Below are 21,435 nucleotides of genomic sequence, written 5' to 3'. Positions count from 1 at the left end.
CGGGTACTCTTTAAATGGCACCCCGTATCGGAAGACAGCACCAGCGAAAAGGCAACTCCCTACGGACGCCGCTGTGCGTACTCAGCCTGGGCCGGCCCAGCCGGGACTGGGGCAGCGCGCAGACCGCTGCTGCCCGCGGGCGCCTGCGCATTGGGACCCTCCCGGATCTGGGCGGGAGGCGGGGGCAGCCGGGAGAAAGGAGCGCTGCGGGGGGAAAAGGGCCAAACCCTGAAATTACCCGGATGTGGTCTCCGCGCGCGCATGCTCAGTGTCCTCCCGACAAGTTGGCAGCAACAACACGGCCCTGGTCGTCGTCGCCGCTGCGGTAACGGAGCGGCTCGGGCGGCGGAGCCCGTGTTCGCGCCCGGCCGCCCGCCCGCTCGCCGTCCTCGGGAGGCCCTTCCCGCGCCGCGCTCGGCCCCGCCGCCGTCCCCGGGGCGGGAGCGCGTGACGGAGCCCGCGCCTGCGAGCGAGGCCCCCCGCGGCGGGGCGGCTCCGGAGCTCCAGGGGCCCGGCCCGCGCGGTCCAGCGGCGGCGCGGCGGGGAGAGGGGCCGCCGCCTGGACGGACGCCGCGGGCGGGACCCGGGAAGCGACGGCCCGGCGCGGAGCCCAGGTAACGCGCGGTCCTCCCCTGCCCCGGGCCTCGGCGCCCGCGCTCCCCCCACCCCGGGGCGGGCTCCCGCGGCGGCCGGCGCGAGCGCGGGCCCGGCGGAGCTCGGGTGGGCCGCCCCCCGCGCGCCCCGGCTCCGCGTGCTCGCGCGTGGGTCCCGGGCCTCAACTCCACTCGCAGTTAGGCGCGCCCGGCGTCCCGGGAACTCGAGCGCCGTTCGCGCCGCCGCTCTTTGTTGTTCGGGAGGAGTTTGGCCGCGGCCCGGCTGTCGCGTCCGGGCGGCCGGGGTGCGTGGTGACCCGGGTGCCCCGGTTCTGCCCTCGTGCCTTTTCCCCAGCAAGTGTTTGTTTTCTCTTTGTCCCCACTTTCTCTTCCTGGTGTGTCCTTTGAGTTTACGTTTGTAGCTTTGATTTGTTTACTTTTTTGGGAATTGTGGGTGATAGCCGCATGCGGGAAACATTCTTAGCGTCTAACTGAACCGCCTCCCCTAATAAAACGTGTCTCCTAATAAAAGGTGTAGTTTATTTTATTGTTAGGGCTACATGCACGGAGCGTGAAATTGGTGGAGGGCGTTGGCTTCAGCACCCCAAACTGCTGTTATGATTTCTCAAGCCAGATTTTCAAAGACATGGGCGTGTTTAGTTAACTTGAAAGGCTCCTTTGCTAGAGGTTTTAAAAGGCCCTGTTGATTGATAGCTCCTCCCCATTGCCCCCCACGAAAGCCACAGTAAACTTTTAAACTTTTAAAGTTGATTTTCAGATAATTCATTTTAAAATTGCCTCATTGCCTTCAGTTTTAAGGTGGGATTGTCACTTATTTAGAAATAAACTGACAAGATAAAGAGGGAGTTATTTTAAGCACCCTGAATTCATGTTCTTGCAGCTTTGTAATCTCGCTTAATTTTTTTTTTAAACGATCTTTGACTTTTGCCGCATTTAGCACCCTTTTCCTCTCAGTAGCAGCTTATTTCAACGTTTTAAGAAGTAGGTTCAGGTCTTTTTGTTCAAAAACAAAAACATGTGGAATCTTAACTGAAAGTACAAAAATGTATGAATTCCACAAAGCAATTAGATTTCAAGCACTTCATCTGAATACTTTTTATTATAGATTTCACAAATTTACCTTGCATTCAGGACCTGAAGTATTTGCCGTTAAAATGTAGCCTAGGACGTTCAAAAAGAACTTTTCCCTACTGTAGACACCTTCTCTACTTGAAAGATCTGATAGGTTAGTACGTGCTATTTCAAAGTGTAAGTGATTGCTGTAATATTTTTTAAAATACAGTTTCTCCCTGGTGCTTCATCCATAATATGTCATGAGCCTATCGGGCTTCTTGAACTCCAACTGCCCATGTTTCTCGGCCTCTCAAGTGCTGCAATACAAGATTGGGACGTGATGCCCATATGCTCATGATTTTGTTTTCCTCAATGAGCTTGTTCCAAGCATGCGCAGAGGCGGACTAATGCCCATGACTTGAAGTAGCTTCAGTTCTTGATGTGGTGAATCATGCAGGCTTAAATTGCTGGGATTAAAACAAGTCCTTTCTGAAGAGAGTCGACATAACGCATTTTGTGACTGTCGTAATACAAGTGGCTTTTTTCTTTGCTTTCTAGGCTTTTGAGTGAGTCTGGTTTAAAGAGGTATTACGTATTTTTGTACTTCATACTTTTGATTAAATGCCTTTGTTGTAAGTCTTTAAGTTAGAGGGAAGAATTAAAATTGTGCTTACAGAATTAATGAAAATTTGTGCTAAGTAAGTCAGTGAAGTAATTTGGAATGTGTTTTATATGGACCTGAGCTGTCCTAATGGCTTTGGTTTTGAAATGGTTCTGCTTATTCTGGTTTTTTTCCTAAAGTCACCGTTTCAATTATACCATGTCAGTTGAAGTATTTCTGTTTGTGGATTTTGTCTCTGGATTCCTTCACTTACACACACACACACACACACACACACGGAGGGAAGGAGGGAGAAGAATTAATTTATGCAGACCAGTCACACGCCAGCTCTCTCAATTAGAACCTATTTTTTTCTGGGTGAGCTGGAGTTATAGTAATGTTGGCACACAGTGTTCTAATTGAGCTATGCATGCCTGGGGTCTCTACTAGGGCAGTTAAGGCTCAGATTCTGCAGAGTTGGTTAAATGTAAAATGCATATTTGGACTTGTTTAAAAGTTTGCCTCTTAAAAAGTTTGCCTCTATTGGTGAGAGTATACATTCTTTTGTTTTTTGTTTTTTGTTTTTTTTTTAAAGATAGGGTTTTCTCTTTGTAGCCTTGGCTGTGCAGGGCTTGCTTTGTAGACCAGGGTAGTCTCAAGCTCACAGAGATCCTTCTGCCTCTGCCTCTTGAGTGTTGGGATAATGGGGGTGAACCACTGCATCTGGCTACACCCCCCTTTTTTTCTTGCTGTTTTAAATATTAGCTATTTCCGTTCCATTTTGTTCCCATCTAGTTGATGCCTAGGTTTTTGTTTTTCTTTTCATTTTTCATTCGTCCAGAGTGACTGTCTCCTTAAACATGCCATGAGGAAGAGTGACTCAGGTGATCCTTAATAATGTAAAAAACTAACTTAACTAAATGGTTTCATTGTTTTCTGTGCTAAAAGTTAAAAAGTAGTTAGGCCAGAAAGTCACAGTTAGTACAGCTTTCTTATATTGTTTATTTTTTTCCCCTCATCAGTTGAAGATTGACTTGCATAAGATGGACATTCAGCTACTGCTGACTATGTATAGATAGCATGCACATGAGCTTTTGTTATGGTGCTGCGGGCATCAGGAGATCCTCAGCTCATGCTAATGAGTCACAGTTAGAATTGTTGGATTTTTTCCCCCTTTATTTTAAAATGTGTAATTTCGGTAATGGAAAATTTGGCTGAATACCAGTTTCTCAGAAACAAGATATTTGAGATTGTGTCACCTTGACACTATTACATGGTGTAATGGGCATCCAGGAAAAGTTATTTTGAATATGAAAGTGAATGAGGACTAGGAGAGTTAGATGGTGCTTACTTACTTAAAACTAAAATGAAAGGTACTTAGATGCTCATAATTGATAAAGTCAGACACAGTTACTAGAGACAATTGTTTTTACTTGTACGAATCAATTTGAAGTTAATTGTAAATCTGTTTCAACACAAGGACCTCATTTTATTATCCATACTTTCAATAAAAATTTTCTCCCGCTTTTGGAAAACTTGTCCTATGGAATTTAATTTTTTATTGGCTCCAGCACCCCACTATTGCTGAGGGTAAAGCTTAGGGCGAATGTTAGGCAGTTTATGCCACAGAGCTGTGTCCTCCCAGCTCTTTCTACTGTTCTTTTTTCAATCCCAAGGTTTAGGGTCAGTGATTTTCAGTCTTGCTTGAACATTGAGGTTCTTGGAGAAGTTTACAAAACACTGATGGCCTGGCCTCTACTCTCAGAAGCTTGAGTCAGTTGGATTGGGCTGTGTAGCCAGCTTAGAAACCACAGCTTAGGGTCCTCACCGTTTTAGCTGCTTCATTGTTGATTTTTACACTCCTTTCTCTGTCATTTTTATTTGTTTGGGGGACAGGGTCTCTGTAGATGTGGCTGGCCTTGAACTTTGAACAGTCCTGCTGCCTCTGCCTGGTATAACACCACGCTCAGTTCGGCTTTGCATTCTCTTCAGTGCAGCTGTAGATTAATGCACAGGCAGTCATCGCAGCTCTAGTTTAGTGGCCTTTGAAGGTATTGCCATGTATGCTTTGCTTTTACATCCCTGCCTTTCTCTCCTTTCCAACCCCCTTCTTCCTGCTTCCCACTTTCTCTTTTTTCAATTTATTTATATTGCTTAGTAACAAATTTTAGGAAGCTGCATTTCTGATGATGATCATGAAATTGGTCTCTAAATTAGTATCTAAACTCCAGTTGAATTTGGTTTCTTTTTTGAAGCTTTATTTTTATTAATTAAAGTATATTTTATGTATATGGGTGTTTGGCCTGCTTGTGTGACTGCATCACTTGTGTATCTGTTGTCTGAGGGGCAAGGAAGAGGGGCATTGGATCCCCTGAAATTGAGTTAGAGATAATGGTGAGCAACTATGTAGGTTCTGAGAAATGAATCCAGGTCCTCTGAAAGAACAACCAGTGCTCTTAACTGCTGAGACATATCTTCATGCCCTTATTAATTTTTAACTACACATATGTCTGTGTGTCTCTGGAAGTGCAGAGAACCATACTCCAGTCTCTAGAAGAAACTCTGCTCCTAACTGTTTAGTCATTTCTTCGGCCCTGGAGTTTGGCCATATTTACTGGTCAGTCTGCTTGGAAGTGACGAGGTTTTCTACCACAGCTTCACTGGTCCTGTAAAGGAAGGTTGCATTGATTAAGCCTGTACGGTTGGGGCTTTCATTTATGTATTGTGAGAAAGTTGCTCAACTAGCCCAACTAGTTCGCAGTTCTGTAGAGAGGGCCTCTAGGCACATGTTGTCTTTTTATGTTTTTCCTCTGATGTTGGTGATTGAATTTAGGGCCTCACACATAAACTAGTGCTATGCCACTGAGCTAATCCCCTCGCCCCTTGACTCTAGTTGCTCAACCTGAATGGGGTCCAGGACCTGCATCTCTGGCGGGGAGAGCGATGAGAGATAATAACGGGGTGCCCGCAAGCCACGCAACACACACCACACACACACACCACACACACACACACACACACATATACACCACACACACAACCCACACACACACACACAACACACACAACACCACGCACACCACACACACAAACCATACGACACCACCACCACACACACACACACACCACACACACACATACACACACACCACACACACACACCACACACACACACACACACACACACCACACACACACACACACACCACACACACACACACACACACATACATATACACCACACACACACATACACCACACACACACACACATATACACACACACACACACCACACACACACACACACCATACGCACACCACACACACACACACCACACACACACATACACACACACCACACACACACCACCACACACACACACACACACACACACACACACACACACACGATATGGAAGGGGAATGGAATGGAGGAGGCATGGTAATTGCTTAGGAAATAAAGCCCCATCCATTGTGAAGATTTTGGATATTTATATTACTTACTCTTATTTCTGTAATTGTTTATACCTTTTAATCATCAGTACTTTGGAGTGTCATAAGAACCTATCAAATTCTAGTATACGTGTTTTGAATGCATCTCTTATGATTAAACAGAAAGGACTACTGATAAACAGGGCTGTCCTAGTAAGGTGTGATTTCTGTAACTGTGGATGAGTGTATTCAGCTTGGGCTTTCTCAGGTTAAATGTGTGTATATGTGTGTGCTTGTGCCTGTGTGTTTGTGTGTGTGTGTATGTTTTCAGACAAGGCCTTCTACATAGCCTTGAATTTCAGAGCATCTGGCCCCAGCCTCTTGAGACTGGGATTACATATTTGTGCCCCACAGCTGCCTTCACAATATAGTTGTAAATGTAAACTGAATTAAGGGTATTAGTTAGTGGTAACTGACTGACTAATTAATTCTAGAAGATCTAATTAATATGGTGGACAGTTGTTTTATCAGTTGAATCATTTGGTGAAAGGATGCCAGAACTAGTGCTTACTAAGCTAACTGAAGCCAGGGTTGTTAACTGTAAGCACTAACTGTAAATGCATCTAATCTTATAGGCCCTCTTAAGATTAGTTGAAGCTGGCATGGTAGTGCAGTCTTTAATCCCAGCATTCTAGATAACCTTTGAGTTCCAGGCCAGCCAAGGCTGCATAGTGAAATCCTTTTTTCAAAACAACCCCCCCAAAAAGATAAACTTAGTCAGAAAGAATAATTTTATGTGTGTAGATATTGAAATGATGTGCATTGTTTTTGGTAAGATGTGAAGGGAAGTCTGTAAGTTAGTGCTTCCTAGAACTGACAGCCCTTCAGGCGTGTGCTTTTTATTTTTTAAGGTAGGCTGTAGCTACTTGGAGCTTCTGTGGAATTCTGATACAGCCCTTGTCCAGTTGCCAGGTATTAAAATTCAACTTCATTTCCAATCTTTTAAAACAGTGGTTCCCAAAATATGCTCTATAGACTTCTGGGAAGCCCCACAATCCTTTTATTAAAGAGGTCATGAGCTCAAAATAATTTTCATAATAGGGCGGAGACACTATTTGGTCTTTCCCTATGTTCCAGTTGCACTATGGTACAGGAGCAGTAGTGGGTAGTCTAGGGGCTCCTTAGCATGATTTAAAACAGTGTCTTTGTGTTTTTCACATTCAGATACCTGTTGAGCATTTGAAAAGAAAATTTTCAGTTTCACTTAAGAATGCCCTTGATAAAGAGGTAAATGGTTTTAACTTTTAAATAAAAGCTTTTATGTGATTAAAAAAATCTTTATTTTGTTTGGTTAAATAGGAAGTGTGTAAGAAGCATTTCTGCATGTTCAGGTGTTTTGGGCATGCCTTAGCAAAACTACTTATATGACTGATCTGCAGGCTGGGTGCTACTTTTTAGCTATAGTATCATTTTTAATTTTACGTGACAGGACGCCTATAGATACCTACAGTCATTTAGACCTGGGTATTTGGTGAAAATGAATAAAATGAGCCCACCACAAATAACTTAGTTGTCAATGAAAAAGTCATATCTTTCAAATGAAAACTAGAGTTTTGGGAAACTTGAGTCTGTCAGCATTAGTTTGCTAATTTCCTAATACTTCAAAAGATTTTTCTAGTGAGATTGTTGGTGATTTTTAAATATACATGGACTCTAGCTGAGCATAGTTGTTATGTCTGTAATCCTAGCATGTGGGAGACTGAGGCAAGAAGATTGTAGTGGGTTTGAGACCAGTCTGATCTACACAGTGAGTTCTAAGACATCCTAGACTATTGTTTGATCCTGTGTCAAAACAGCAAACAAAATATTGTATAAGGAAATGGTCCAGCATTTGGAAGATCTGAGTAATTCTGAATTAGTGTTTCTCCAAAGGACCACTCTCCAGAGTGAGACGCAGAGACTCATGTGTGGGCCGCGTGCTCCTCAGTATTGTATGCAGCTTCAGGTGGGAGCCAGTCTTACCGTGAGTACTGTTTATCAGGAATGACCACTTTGTTTTTTGGTTTTTTTTTTTTTGAGTGTATTTTTAGTCCTTAGCTCCAGAGAGCTGCCTTGTTTTTACTTCCTAGCATTAGGATTAGAAGCATGGCCACCATGCTCAGCATTCTTTTGGCATTGGTTTGGGGAGCAAACTCAGGTCTCAGGCTTGTTTGCTGACTGAGGTATCTCCCCAGCCTCAACCCAGTGGGTTTCTGTACAACAAATCTGAATCTCAGTGTTCAGATCCCACTTTGTAACTCGAAGTAATCTCCATTTGTTGAATTTTGGCATCGAATAAAAGAGGATTATCCATTGTTACCTGAAAAGAATATTAAGATATTCCTTCCAGTTATACATATCTCTGTCACATTTTCTTCTTGCACTTTAAAATCTACAGGAGATTGAACACTAAAGAAGGTAGAATCCAGCTGTCTTCTATTAACAGTAAGAAATTTGCACAGATGTAAAATAGTGTCACTCTTATTACTAACTTATGTTCTGCAAAAATATTATTTTTCATAAAAGTTATTGAGGTTAGTATTAGTGGGCCTTTTGAAAATGAATAAAAATTTATTTAAAAATTAGTTTTAATCTGTAATAAGATTTATAATGATATAACCCATATTCTGAGTAATTAGGGTCAGAAAATAGACAAATCCATAAATACAGAGAATCAGAAAACAATTTGACAGATAGTTTTTTTGTTGTTATTGTTTTAGAGGTTTGTTGGGGTTTTTGTTTGTTTTGTTTTGGTTTTTTTTCGAGAGGGTTTCTCTATGTAGCCTTGGCTGTCCTAGAACTCACTTTGTTCCTTGAACTCAGAGATCTGCCTGCCTCTGCCTCCCAAATGCTGGGATTAAAGGCATGTGGCACCACACCCAGCAGCCCACAGGTGCAGTTCTAGTGTAACTAGTTCTGCATTTTTACGAGATTACCAATGGGATGTATTATTCATAAGCTTTGGCTTACCTTGGTATCTCTAAAATGGTTACAGTGTATAAACTAGGTCTAGACCTTGGTGCAGTTAGGAGCTTGTAGCAGGGACTTCTTTGGCTTAAGTTAGTCGCTGGATCCAGGCTCTTAGCCAGTATTGTCAAAATTATCTTTTAGATTTGATTTCCTGATAAATTCTCAGCTAACTAGTCCAGCATTATTAGGTCTAGCATACAGGAGACTCCCCTGTAACCTTTTTAGAGAGCATCTTGGGGATTCCAGGTTTGTAGCCTGCCTCCAGCTCTCCAGTGTTAGAATTTTAGGCATGTGTACAATGCCTGGTTTTTGTGGGCCTAGGGATCAAGCCAGGGCATTGTGGTTTGCAGTCTCATCCCCAGCCTTCAAAGGGCTTGTTCTCTTTTCTAACATCCTCTCCCCATGTTCCATCCAAGTTCATGTCACTGGCTTGTGTTCTTGCCATCCCCAGGGCTACCGTGTGGCCAGGCTTTGGTTCTGTGTGCTCTGGCTGGGAATTGTCTCACCTGGTTTCCTGGAAAGCCAGACTGTCATTGGAAAAGGGGGACGTTTATGCTGGCAGATGAAATAGATGTCAGCTATAGTATATATTGATTCTTTTTAAGCAGTATGTTTAAACAGGTTCTCTGTGTGGTTCTGAATTGATGGCAATCCTCCTGTGTCAGCCTCCCAAGTACTGAGATTACATATATGCATGATGATTCATGCCTAGCCTCAGAACATGTTACTCTAAATAAGATTATTTAATTTAAAGCTGGTGTCATGAAAAACATTTAAATCTAAGACTTGTGAGTAAGCAAAAGCACGTGTCCCAGTTGTCTGGTACAGTTCACCCTACAGGTTACTGTTCAAACCCTCTTTCTGCTACATTGGCTGTATCCTCAGTGCTCTCTGCTCTTGGATGTTCTTTAGCTACTCCATGTAAACTGTAGCATGTAAGCTGTTACTTGTTACAGGGAGTTGAGCCTCAACAGTTGCTTTTTTTGCTTGAGAAGTTTATGTTTAGAATTTCTTTCTAGTTGTATCTCTCTAAGCCAGCACCACTCTCTCCTTGCAAAAGCAAGCCTCTTGATCTTTTTAAAAGATATTTCCACACTAAGTATTAGTTTTATAATCACTCACCAAAACACATAACTTCTAGAAGATTTTATGCTTAGTTTATGTAGTGTAGTAGTACCCTTTGTCCCTTCTCACCTCTCACCCAACCTGCTGCCGAGGCTTCCATGGAACTATGTCCTCCTCTCCCAGAGTTTCTTTACTATAACCTGTCACTGTGTTCATCCCCTTTCCTAACATAAACTCATTAGAAACAAAATGTGTGACTCTTGCTTCTCTGTGTTTTTCTTGTGTTCCTTTCAACACCCCCTCCCTTAGCCTGGCAGTTCCATTCTGATGTGCACAGACAGCACTGTTTTACCAAGTATTCTGTTGGCACTCCTAGCATGTGATGGACTTGTTCTTTTCCCTTTTCTTACTTCCTCTCATTGAAATTTGTGATAGCCCAGGGACTCTTGTCATTTTGGTTGGGTGCTGTATTTTTCTGGTGTATAAGACGACTTTTTAACCCTGAAAAATCTGTGCCAAAGTCAGGGGTCGTTTTATATGCTGGGTACTTACCTGCAGCTTGCTTCCCCTTGTTTCTTACGTCCTGCACGTGTAGTGGGGGTGGGGGTGCCTTGGCCGATTCCCTGCTCTGTACAGGGAGTATGAAGCAGAGAGGAACAAGTTGCATACATCTTCCTGTACCAAGGAGGAGAACGTGAGTGTGGATTGGCTCTTCACCAGACTCAGAGGCCTACAGGTCTTTGGATTGAGTGTGGAGCGTGCCTTAGAGGGATAGTATAGCCTGGCACTGGCTGCCTGCTGGCATTTAATAAAGCTTCTGGCTAGTTGTGCCCTGCTTGTAAATAGACACATGCCCTAGTTTGGTGCACAGGGTGTGCGTTGGAAGAGGTCTTATACGGCAAGTGTATTCCAGACTTTATATTTTAACTGGAAAAGTTGGGGATTGTCTTATATGCCTAGTTGTCTTATATGCTGGTAGTTTTGTTCTGAAGGATAGTTTGTCTGCCCTTTGAAGGATGTTTATTTAGATGTTTATTTAGATTTACCATTAGATGACCAGTAGTATTCTGCTTCTCACCTTTGTCTGGCCATCAAAAATTATATCCAACTAAGTGCTAGCCAGGCCCGACCCTGTTGACTTCCGATATCAAAGAACAGGCACATTCGAGGTGTTAAAACCAGAGGCCAGGGCTGGAGAGATGGCTCAACGGTTAAGAGCACCGACTGCTCTTCCAGATGTCCTGAGTTCAATTCCCAGCAACCACATGGTGGCTCACAACCATCTGTAATGTGATCTGATGTGCACGGTATACATAATAAATAAGCAAAAAGTATTAAAAAAAAAAAAAAAAAAAAAACCAGAGGCCAAAAATTACTCTAGACGTGGCCAACTGAGACTGAGTTGCCCTGTTGGGAATCACTAATATTGCCATACAGATTTGGCCAGTCAGTGGCAAGGATAAGTAATAACCTTTAGCTAATAACACGGAACTGTCCTTTGCCTTCCCCCTCTACCCAACACAGAAAGATAGTGCCTCTGTCAGTCTCTAAAGTACCACCAAGTGATCTGTGCTAGATGAAGAAGAGCTGAACAAGGTGCATCTGTGAACTGTAGCTGTTTGGGGAGTTGTTTATCCCATACCAAGACAGAAATTTCCTGTGTTGTCCTACTCACTTTCATATTTCTTTAGCTCTTTGGTAATATGCTTGGCGTTTTTAGGTGTTTCATGTGCACACACACAAGCTGGGGATTGAATCCAGTACTTCATTCTATAACATAGGGACATGTTTTATCACAACATCAAACCATAGAACCCAGCACTTGGGAGGCAGAGGCCTGCAGATTTCTGAGTTCAAGGCCAGCCTGCTCTACAGAGTGAGTTCTAGGACAGCCAGGACTATACAAAGAAACCCTGCCTCAAAAAACCAAAAAAAAAAAAAAAAAAAAAAAAAAGAATAGTTTACTTTGTTTTATTTTCTGAGTTGAAATCTTGCTGTGTTGTACATTTCAGGCTTTTAAAACTTTTTGTACTCATGGCATTTTTATTGACTTGGATATTGAAGCACATAAAATAAGTATACAAGGCAAACATTTACTGATAAAGAATAATTTATTTAATAATTCTTTTCTGTACATAAAATTTTACCATTTTTGAAGATCAAAGCAAATTTGCATACTAATAGGATGAATGTGCTTGTTGATTTTTACATAAAGAACTGTTCCTTTGCTGAATATTTGATATTACCAGACATAGAACATCTTAAGTATTTTCCAGAATTGATCAGTATTTTGATTTTAGGAGCATTGGTGCTGAGAATACTGCTTCACGTAATATATAGTACAATGTGAAAGAAGAATTGTTGGAAATTTAGTCCTAATCCCAAACCCAAATGCATTAAATAAGTAAAAGAAAATGAAACTCAGGTCAGCCACACAAATGGCAGTAGTGCTCTATCTATCTATCTATCTATCTGTCTGTCTATCTATCTATCTATCTATCTGTCTGTCTATCTGTCTATCATCTGTGTGTCATCATCTATGTAGCATCTATCTATCTATCATCTATCTATCTATGTAGCATCTATCTATCAATCATCTATCATCTATCTATCTATGTAGCATCTATCTATCGATCGATCTATCGATCTATCTTTTGGTTCTTTAAGACAGGGCTTCTGTCGATCATCTATCTCTGTATGTATGTATGTATCATCTGTCTGTCTGTCTGTCTATCATCTATCTTTTGGTTTCTCAAGACAGGGCTTCTTTGTGTAGCCTTGGCTGTCCTGGACTTGATTTATAGGCCCAGTTGGCCTTGAATCCACATCGATCCACCTTCCTCTGCCTCTCGGAGTGCTGGATCAAAGACGTGCACTCACTCAGCTCAAATGACAGTTTTAAAAATCAAACATTCTAATACATGATTATCCAAAATTGGACTGGAAAGATAGCTCAGTGGCTAAGAGCGCCGCCTACTCTTCCAGAGGTCCTGAGTTCATTCCCAGCAACCACATAGTGGCTCACAACTATCTATAATGTGATCTGATGCCCTCTGCTGCAAATAAAGCACTCATATACAATAAATAAATAAATCTTAGAAAAAGATTATCCAAAATTACACTAACTTGATGCATGCTGAAGAATGTTAGCAGGAAAATAGCCTTTGTCTTCTATAATTAAACTGTTTTGTTATAGTGAGAGCAAGAAACTGCAGTAAGAGCACCACAGTTTGTAACAGAGCAGTCTAGGTGAGGTCACTTACTGAGTACGGGAGGCACCTCCAGAGCCACCTTGCTTGGGTCTATTACTTTTTTTTTTTTTTTTTTTTTTGGTGGGGTTTGAAACCTCTTCTGGTGTGTGTGTGTGTGTGTGTGTGTGTGTGTGTGTGTGTGTGTGTGTGTGTCCCCTCCATATTTTTATTTCAGGATCCCCAATGGGATCCTAAATTACACTTTAAGAAACTGCGACCCAGGTGGTTTCCTATTGGCTGGGGCCACTGGTGTGCACCGCTGGGTGTAGACCCAGCTGAAGTCAGTAGTTCTGGGTATTGTAGAAGTTTTTGTGAGAAGGCCTTGTAGGTGGGTCAAAGAGACAGCATTCTGGAAGAGACAATAAAGAATTATCTTGGTATTTCACAAGACTTGAAAATATCCTAGAAATTCATGTAATAACTAGTGTATAGCCCAATTCTAGGAATTAAATTTTTCTTAATTGAAGTTTTTTTCTTTGGAGCATTATCTGTTCACCATTTGAGAAAAATCAATATCACCAACATGATGTTTGTCTTAAGAAGTCTGAATATAAGGCTAGGTGTGGTGGTACATGCCTTTAATTCCAGCACACAGGAAGGCAGAGGCAGGTGGATCTCTGTGAGTTCAAGGCCAGCCTGGTCTACAAAGCAAGTCCAGGACAGCCAAGGCCACACAGAAAAACCCTGCTTTGAAAGACAGCAAGTATGACTGTAACTGTTGTGCTTATAAGGCTATATATAATACAAACATCTTAATTCCTTTAAAAAATGGGTTCCAGAGTTTACATGTGAGAAATGTATTCTGCTGAGCTACATCCTGTCCTCTTAACTTCTTTACTCACATGGTCTAATTTGGTATACCTCACATCAAAATAAAGATTTTACTATGTGTGTCTTTTCTTCCTTTATCTAAGGTTAGAACATAGTTAAAGTTCTTAAAATGTGTAAATAGATTGCATTTTAATTTCATTAAATAAGGAGTTGCTCTAGGCTGTTACAGAAATGGAATGTTGGTCTGCGAGCATTCCTACTGATTGGTGCCTGATACGTGGCTACTAATCTGTGTCTTTAGAGTGTTTGTAAATGTATCTTTGTTGCTTTGGCCAATTATGGCTCCCACATTGCATTTTATTACTCAGATAGTCTGAAGGTGAGCAACACAGATAATATGCCCATTGCATAGATGAGACCATTGAGAGGTTTATGGAAGTCATTTATGTTGCTAGAACTTTAGTTCGAGCATACAGCTTTATTTATATTATGTCAATATTTGCCCAAGTGTATCTGTCACATTTCCATAATCCAAATATAGCTCTGCTGATACTATTATTTTCTTTGTGAAAAAAAAAAAAAAACCTTTTAGACTATATTTAAGGTCTTTATGACCCAAGAAATACAATAAAATCCAAGATAGAAGGCTGTTTTTAAGAAAACTAAGTTATTTTTGTGTTCAAAGAAACTTAATACAGCCTTTGAAGTACTGTCAGGCCCTAAACAGCCTAAGTTTAATGAAGAATGACGTTTAATGTTGACACTGTGGAGAAAGTTAGATGCAAATACTTAAATTATATATTGGTACAAATTTATACTAATTATAGAATAATTTGTCCTAAGACAGTTCCACAGAATAAGAATGATATAGTCAGTCTACAGATACTTGCATGATATATGTTAGTGTCTTAGATACTTTTTCACTTCTGTAACAAAGCACCGTGACCAAGGCAACTTACCAAGTAAGCATTTAATTGGGGCCTTGCTTGCAGTTTCAGAGGGTGACTTCAGGATCATGGTGGTGGGGAGCGTGCAAGCAGACAAGCAAAGCACTCAAGCAGTAGCAGAAACAAGAAGAGAACCTCATGACCCAACCCCAGTGACACACCTCCTCCAACAAGGTCACATCTCCTGGTCCTTACCAAATAGTTCCGTCAACTTGGGACCCAGTATTCAAACATGACCCTATTGGGTCATTCTTAGTCAGATCTCCACAGTTGGCCTGGCGTGGTGGCACATGGCCTAATCCCAGCACTGGAGAGGCACAGGTAGGCGAATCCCTGTGAGTTCGAGGCCAGCCGGTCTACAAAGTGAGTCCAGGACAGCCAGGGCTGCACAGAGAAACCCTGTCTCAAAACAAAACAGAATAAATCTCCACAGCCAGGAACTGGAAGGTGTTAGAGATGTCTAAGGTGAGACTGTGGCATTTTCTTGACCTTCTAAATTTGTGGTGGGATTTTTCTTTTTAACTCTTAAGGCTGCAAGACAAATATGAAATTACAGTAATATGATATGTAAAGTATAATAAAAGTGTGCCTTAAATGTGAGGGAGGGAGTCAAGTAACACAGTAAGAAACACATATTAGGGAAGTAATTCTCTGGAATTGAGAGTCAAGGTGATGACAGCATAGTCGGGGGTGGGGGACTCCTGGGGGCAATTAAAATATTTAAGCCATAATTTGAAAGGAAGCCTAGGACTTAATTTTTGAGTTGCTAAAATGGGGTGAATGTTTTAGGAATACTATGAGTTAAACATATGAAACACAGAAATGCACTAGTTGGACAGTATGTGGGACTTAGCTGTCTTAGGAATGGGTTTATAATGGCGAGGATGTCAGTCCCAGCCCCAGTTTACAGGTGTCAGTGAGACCGGAGAGAGAGTAGTTGGGGGTGGGCTTATAGTGTCAAAGGTTTAGTCCATTGTTATTATAGTGGGAGCATGGCAGCACTCAGAGAGCTGGAGTAGTAGCTGAGAGCTACACTCTTCTGCGGGCAGAGACAGACTCTGGGCATGGCCTACCCCCAGTGACATGCTTCCTCTGTCAAGGCCACACCTCCTATTCCTTCTAATCCTTTCAAATAGTGTTATTCCCTGGTGAGAAAGCATTCAAATTTTTGAGCCTGTGGGGCCAGGGACATATTAATTCAAATCACCACAACAGGGGGTTGTAATATAGAAATTAAATTTGCAGCAGTGAGAGGTATCAGACTAGTTCTTAGATCTGATTGGAGGGTTTTGTTTGTTTTGGTTTTGCTCCTACAGTCTGAAGATTGAATCTTGGGTCTTCAGCATGCTAAGCAGGCATTTTATTACTCATCCATATCCTAGACTTATGAAAGAGAGAGAGAGAGAGAGAGAGAGAGAGAGAGAGAGAGTGTGTGTGTGTGTGTGTGTGTGTGTGTGTGTGTGTGTGTGTGTGTGTGTGTGTGTGTGTGTGTTAGGCAGCTCTTACTGAGTTGTCCAGTCAGGCATTGATTTTTATGGTCTTCCTGTCTCAGTCTCCTAGGGAGCTGAGGTTGCAGGTGTGCACTACCATGCCTAGTCAAGATTTACATAAGATTTATCTTTTTGTTTTCCTTTTCCTTTGGACCATACAATGATTTTTTTCTTCTTTCCTTCATGAATAAATCACCATTACTTAACAGACTGCATACTGAGCACTTCATAAATTCACAATCTAGTAGCAAGTCCCACTTGTGCAAGCAAGTAATGGTTTTCCAGTTCAGCTGGATGTAAGCTGACCTATGTGCCTTGGAGCTGAGGGTGGCTAACCCCTGTCACTGCCTTTTGTTTTCTATAGTATATGCTTTATTAGGAGGAAATGTAAACAAACAAATAATGTGTTTGGGGATAATATTCTTGTAAAAACAAATATCTTAGGATTCAGACAGTCAGTGCTTTGTACTGAAACTATGTGCAGTATACTTCATTCAGCTTTTTCTATGTTAGGTTCCCCTTTTATGTCCAGATTCAGGGTTTAAGTAACTCTTTGTCCAACTACTTAGTGTAACTGGAATCCTAATCCTGATCTCTGATTCCTCCCACCCTTGTGCAAATAATCTTTATCTGGAAAGTGTCTCTATATTGACTGTTTATTAGCTGAGTGTAATCTCAGCACTTAGGAGGCTGATGTAGAGGTATTGCTGTTAGTTCCAGGCCAGCCTGAGCTACAGAGTAAGCACCTTGCTTCAAAACAAAGTCTTCCTCTATCCTTTTATTATATTTATACACATGAGTAAGTGATAACTATTGACAGACATGAACATTGGCTTCTTTATGTGAGGGTATAATGAATTCAAAGGCAGTTAAAAATATTAACTTAGAACAGTCAGGATCCCTTTTGGGGTTGAATGACCCTTTCACATATCCTGCATGCCAGATGTACATTACGATTCATAACAGTAACAACATTACAGTTATGAAGCAGCAATGAAATAACTGTATGGTTGGGGGCGCTAGCACAGCGTTACGACCTGTATTAAAAGGTTGCAGCATTTGGAAAGTTGAGAACCACTGTTCTAGAGGAAATTATTTTTCCCCCCAAGACGGGGTTTCTCTGTGTATCCTTGCTGCCCTGGACTCACTTTGTAGACCAGGCTGGCCTCAAACTCCGAGGTCTACCTACCTGCCTCTGCCTCCTGAGTGCTGGGATTATAGGCGTGTGCCGCCACGCCTGACTGAGGAGGTGAATATTAAATGCCAATGATTCGTATGGATTCTCAGAAGACTCAAAATTGCAGCAGTGGCATAGAAAATAGAAACGGTGCAGAAATAGCTAAGTTAAAGTGTGGGACAATGGTACATTTGGTAAGACTTGATTTAGTGTGCCTTTGTATTAACGAGAAGGCTTGAATTTTTAATGATTTTGAAATATATAACTAGCTCCATTTTATAGTTAAACCATTTCGAACTTCACACACTTTTAAAGCTGTGAGCATTGAGTCCTTTGACTTAAGTGGAACAGTTTTTCTTTCCCCAAATAATTGTATCTACCTTGTGAAGTGCATTGTCATCTCTCTCTCTCTCTTTCTTTCTTAGATTATCCTGCTCACCAGATGTCTGAGTTCTTCTTGCAACATTGGCCATTGGTTTTCACTGCCTTCAAGAGATCAAAATTACTCCAGAAATTGGAGAGCTTGATTTAAAAGAAAAACTTGAACAAATGGACAATATGTCTATAACAAATACACCAACAAGTAATGACGCCTGTTTGAGCATTGTACATAGTTTGATGTGTCATAGACAAGGTGGAGAAAGTGAAACGTTTGCAAAAAGAGCAATTGAAAGTTTGGTAAAGAAGCTGAAAGAGAAGAAAGATGAGCTGGATTCTTTAATAACAGCTATAACGACAAACGGAGCTCATCCTAGCAAATGTGTCACCATACAGAGAACGCTGGATGGACGGCTTCAGGTTAGTCGGAGAGCTCTGCATGTCTTCCGTGGTGCTAGAGTAATAGATACTTTGACGTTTCCTCTCAAGTGGCTGCCAGTTTAATGTAAACTCCATCTCTGTATATTTATATCATATATTTAAAGATGAGTTTTATTACTTACGTGTGTATATGTGCATGTGTATGTACAGATACTGGAAGAAGCCAGAAGAGATCATTCTCAGATGCTGGGATCCAGTTCTGCTCTTCGTAATAGAGCGTCAGGCACTCTTAACGCGGGGCCATCTCTGGAGCTCCTTAGCTCCGCCTCCTGACCTTCCGTGCACCCGTGCCAGTGTGCATGGTTGGGAGTGTGTGGAAGAATACATGAAGGGTGGATGTTAAGCTTTTTAATGTTGTTATTCAAAAATAGTTCAGTGAAGACAATTGGAAACTAAGTGAGAAGAAGCCTGTATTTGACAACTACCTCTAGCACTTTGGTATTTGTCATTATAGTTCACACTCCCTTCACCTGCCAGTGTAAATACCCAAACTGATAAATCGGACTCTTGTCATTTAGGTATGTTATACTACTTCCATTGCTATGAAGTATTCACTGGTCACTTGTTTTTCCTGTAAAGCTATACCATATGCGTGAAGAAGTATAGAAATGTGATGTTGTTAGATTTACATTTTTTATTTCTAGGTTTTAGGCAGTTTTTGACAAATTCACACCTTTTGATTTTAAAAACCTGAGTGCAGGCCTTGAAATTGAACTCTGTTCAAATTATTGCTTTGATGTGTTATCCTGGCTACGTCGTTTATTTTTTGTAGCTCATCCTCCTGAATGCTGAGGTTACAGATGTGTACTCCTGTGCTCTAGTTATTTTGAGCTTTGAATTTCCCATCTATGAAAGAATAGTTATAGTCTGAAATTAGCAGTGGGGCTGGGAATGTGTGTGGGACTCTCAAACCTGTTTTTCTTACTGTATGCTCCAGACATATCTCTTCTGTGACCTTAAAAGATGTGAAGATTTCTTTTATCTTGTAAATAAGCACGTCTGCAGGTAATGCACCTAGGCATCCCGTAATTCAGTCAGTTCTGACCTAGTCTACTTGGAGATGCCAGTCATAATCATCTGGTTGATAGGAGTTCCCACAGTCCCACCCACCGGCTCAGGTAGTTTACGCAGGCATCTCCCATAACTGAGGACACCTTGCTTACCATTCTGAAGGGTGTGCAGAGGCTACAGATGGAAAGCTGCGTAGGCAAAGTAACCCTCCAGCCCCTCTCCAGGTACACCAGCCCCTCCAGCCCCTCTCCAGGTACACCAGCCCCTCCAGCCCCTCTCCAGGTACACCAGCCCCTCCAGCCCCTCTCCAGGTACACCAGCCCCTCCAGCCCCTCTCCAGGTACACCAGCCCCTCCAGGCCCTCTCCAGGTACACCAGCCCCTCCAGCCCCTCTCCAGGTACACCAGCCCCTCCAGGCCCTCTCCAGGTATACCAGCCCCTCCAGGCCCTCTCCAGGTACACCAGCCCCTCCAGGCCCTCTCCAGGTACACCAGCCCCTCCAGGCCCTCTCCAGGTACACCAGCCCCTCCAGGCCCTCTCCAGGTATACCAGCCCCTCCAGCCCCTCTCCAGGTACACCAGCCCCTCCAGGCCCTCTCCAGGTACACCAGCCCCTCCAGGCCCTCTCCAGGTACACCAGCCCCTCCAGGCCCTCTCCAGGTACACCAGCCCCTCCAGCCCCTCTCCAGGTACACCAGCCCCTCCAGCCCCTCTCCAGGTACACCAGCCCCTCCAGCCCCTCTCCAGGTACACCAGCCCCTCCAGGCCCTCTCCAGGTACACCAGCCCCTCCAGCCCCTCTCCAGGTACACCAGCCCCTCCAGGCCCTCTCCAGGTACACCAGCCCCTCCAGCCCCTCTCCAGGTACACCAGCCCCTCCAGGCCCTCTCCAGGTACACCAGCCCCTCCAGCCCCTCTCCAGGTACACCAGCCCCTCCAGGCCCTCTCCAGGTACACCAGCCACCAGGGCGGCCACATGGTCAGCTGTCCCGAAAGTCTCCAAACCATGTTCTGTGTTTCTTTTCTTTTCTTTTTCCCTCCTGCAGGTTTCATTACCTAGATACAATTTACGTCATTGTTTAGAATTGACTCTATATTTTAGCCCCTTTCCCGTCTATGAGGTTGTGGAGTGGGGCTAACATTTTGCCATAGTCTTTCCTGAGATTGGCCCATTCTGATAATACTTGGAAGTTGTAGCCTTCAGTCTGCTCAGACCTTAGAAAAAAAGAGACTATTTTTAGAAGCCTAAGATTTTATTTGTATAAGCCAGGTGTGGTGGCGCACACCTTTAATCCCAGCACTCGGGAGGCAGAGGCAGGTGGATCACTGTGAGTTGGAGGCCAGCCTGGTCTACAAAGGGAGTCCAGGAGGGCAAGGCTACAGAGAGAAACCCTGTCTTGAAAAACAAAACAAAACAAAAAAACAACGAAAAGATTTTAGTTGTATATGAGGAAACACTAGTAAAGTCATGTGTGTTTTGCAGTGTCACAGATGCTCACTCTGTAGAATTTTAAAGAGTAAAGGAGAACATATAGTTAGTCCCTTGTGTAACGTATAATGCATAACTGATATTAATAAATGATTGTTTCTTCCCCAGGTGGCTGGTCGGAAAGGATTTCCTCATGTGATCTATGCCCGTCTGTGGAGGTGGCCTGATCTACACAAGAATGAACTGAAACATGTTAAATATTGTCAGTATGCATTTGATCTAAAATGCGACAGTGTCTGTGTGAACCCGTATCACTATGAGCGCGTTGTTTCACCTGGAATTGGTAAGTTGACTGTCGTTACAGAACCTTCATAGGAGTGTAAAGACCCTAGTAATATTTCTTTTCTAAGCTAAAGCCTGTATTTGAGGACTGCTTAAGACTTCAAATAAAGTTAAAGAATCAGAATTCAAATTTAATTTAAGACCAGGCTGGTTGAGAGTGGCTATTCAGCCAACGATGATTCTCGATCCTCCTGCTTGCATCTCTTACGCACTGGAATTAGAGGTATACACCACCAGGCCTGGCTCAAGACTCAGTTAATTTAAATGAAATGTAAATTCTTAAATCGGATCAAATTTGATGGTTTTTTATTTCTAAAACTGAGTATATAAAATTGATTCTTTACCTTCGTTCTACATTGTTCTTGAAAATAAGATGGGAGACATTGTAAATTTAACTGTACCCTACTTTTAGATTGAACTAGTTC

The 21,435-nt window shown here is 42.5% G+C and overlaps 1 protein-coding gene across 1 annotated transcript in view; it reads left to right on the top strand.

Moving 5' to 3' along the window:
* Positions 1–467: 467 nt before the first annotated feature.
* Positions 468–21,435, top strand: part of Smad4 (SMAD family member 4) — a 52,951-nt gene continuing 31,983 nt past the window's right edge. Inside the window, exons 1-3 of the mRNA XM_051163640.1 lie at positions 468–614; positions 17,837–18,209; positions 20,837–21,011. Of these exons, the coding sequence (XP_051019597.1) occupies positions 17,961–18,209; positions 20,837–21,011 (424 nt within the window). The 5' untranslated portion in view covers positions 468–614; positions 17,837–17,960. The remainder of the gene's footprint in view (positions 615–17,836; positions 18,210–20,836; positions 21,012–21,435) is intronic.

Source organism: Acomys russatus, chromosome 20 (genome assembly GCF_903995435.1).
Source record: "Acomys russatus chromosome 20, mAcoRus1.1, whole genome shotgun sequence".
Taxonomy (NCBI): Eukaryota; Metazoa; Chordata; class Mammalia; order Rodentia; family Muridae; genus Acomys; species Acomys russatus.
Note: the sequence above shows the minus strand (reverse complement) of the source record. Positions and strands in the feature narration are given on the sequence as shown.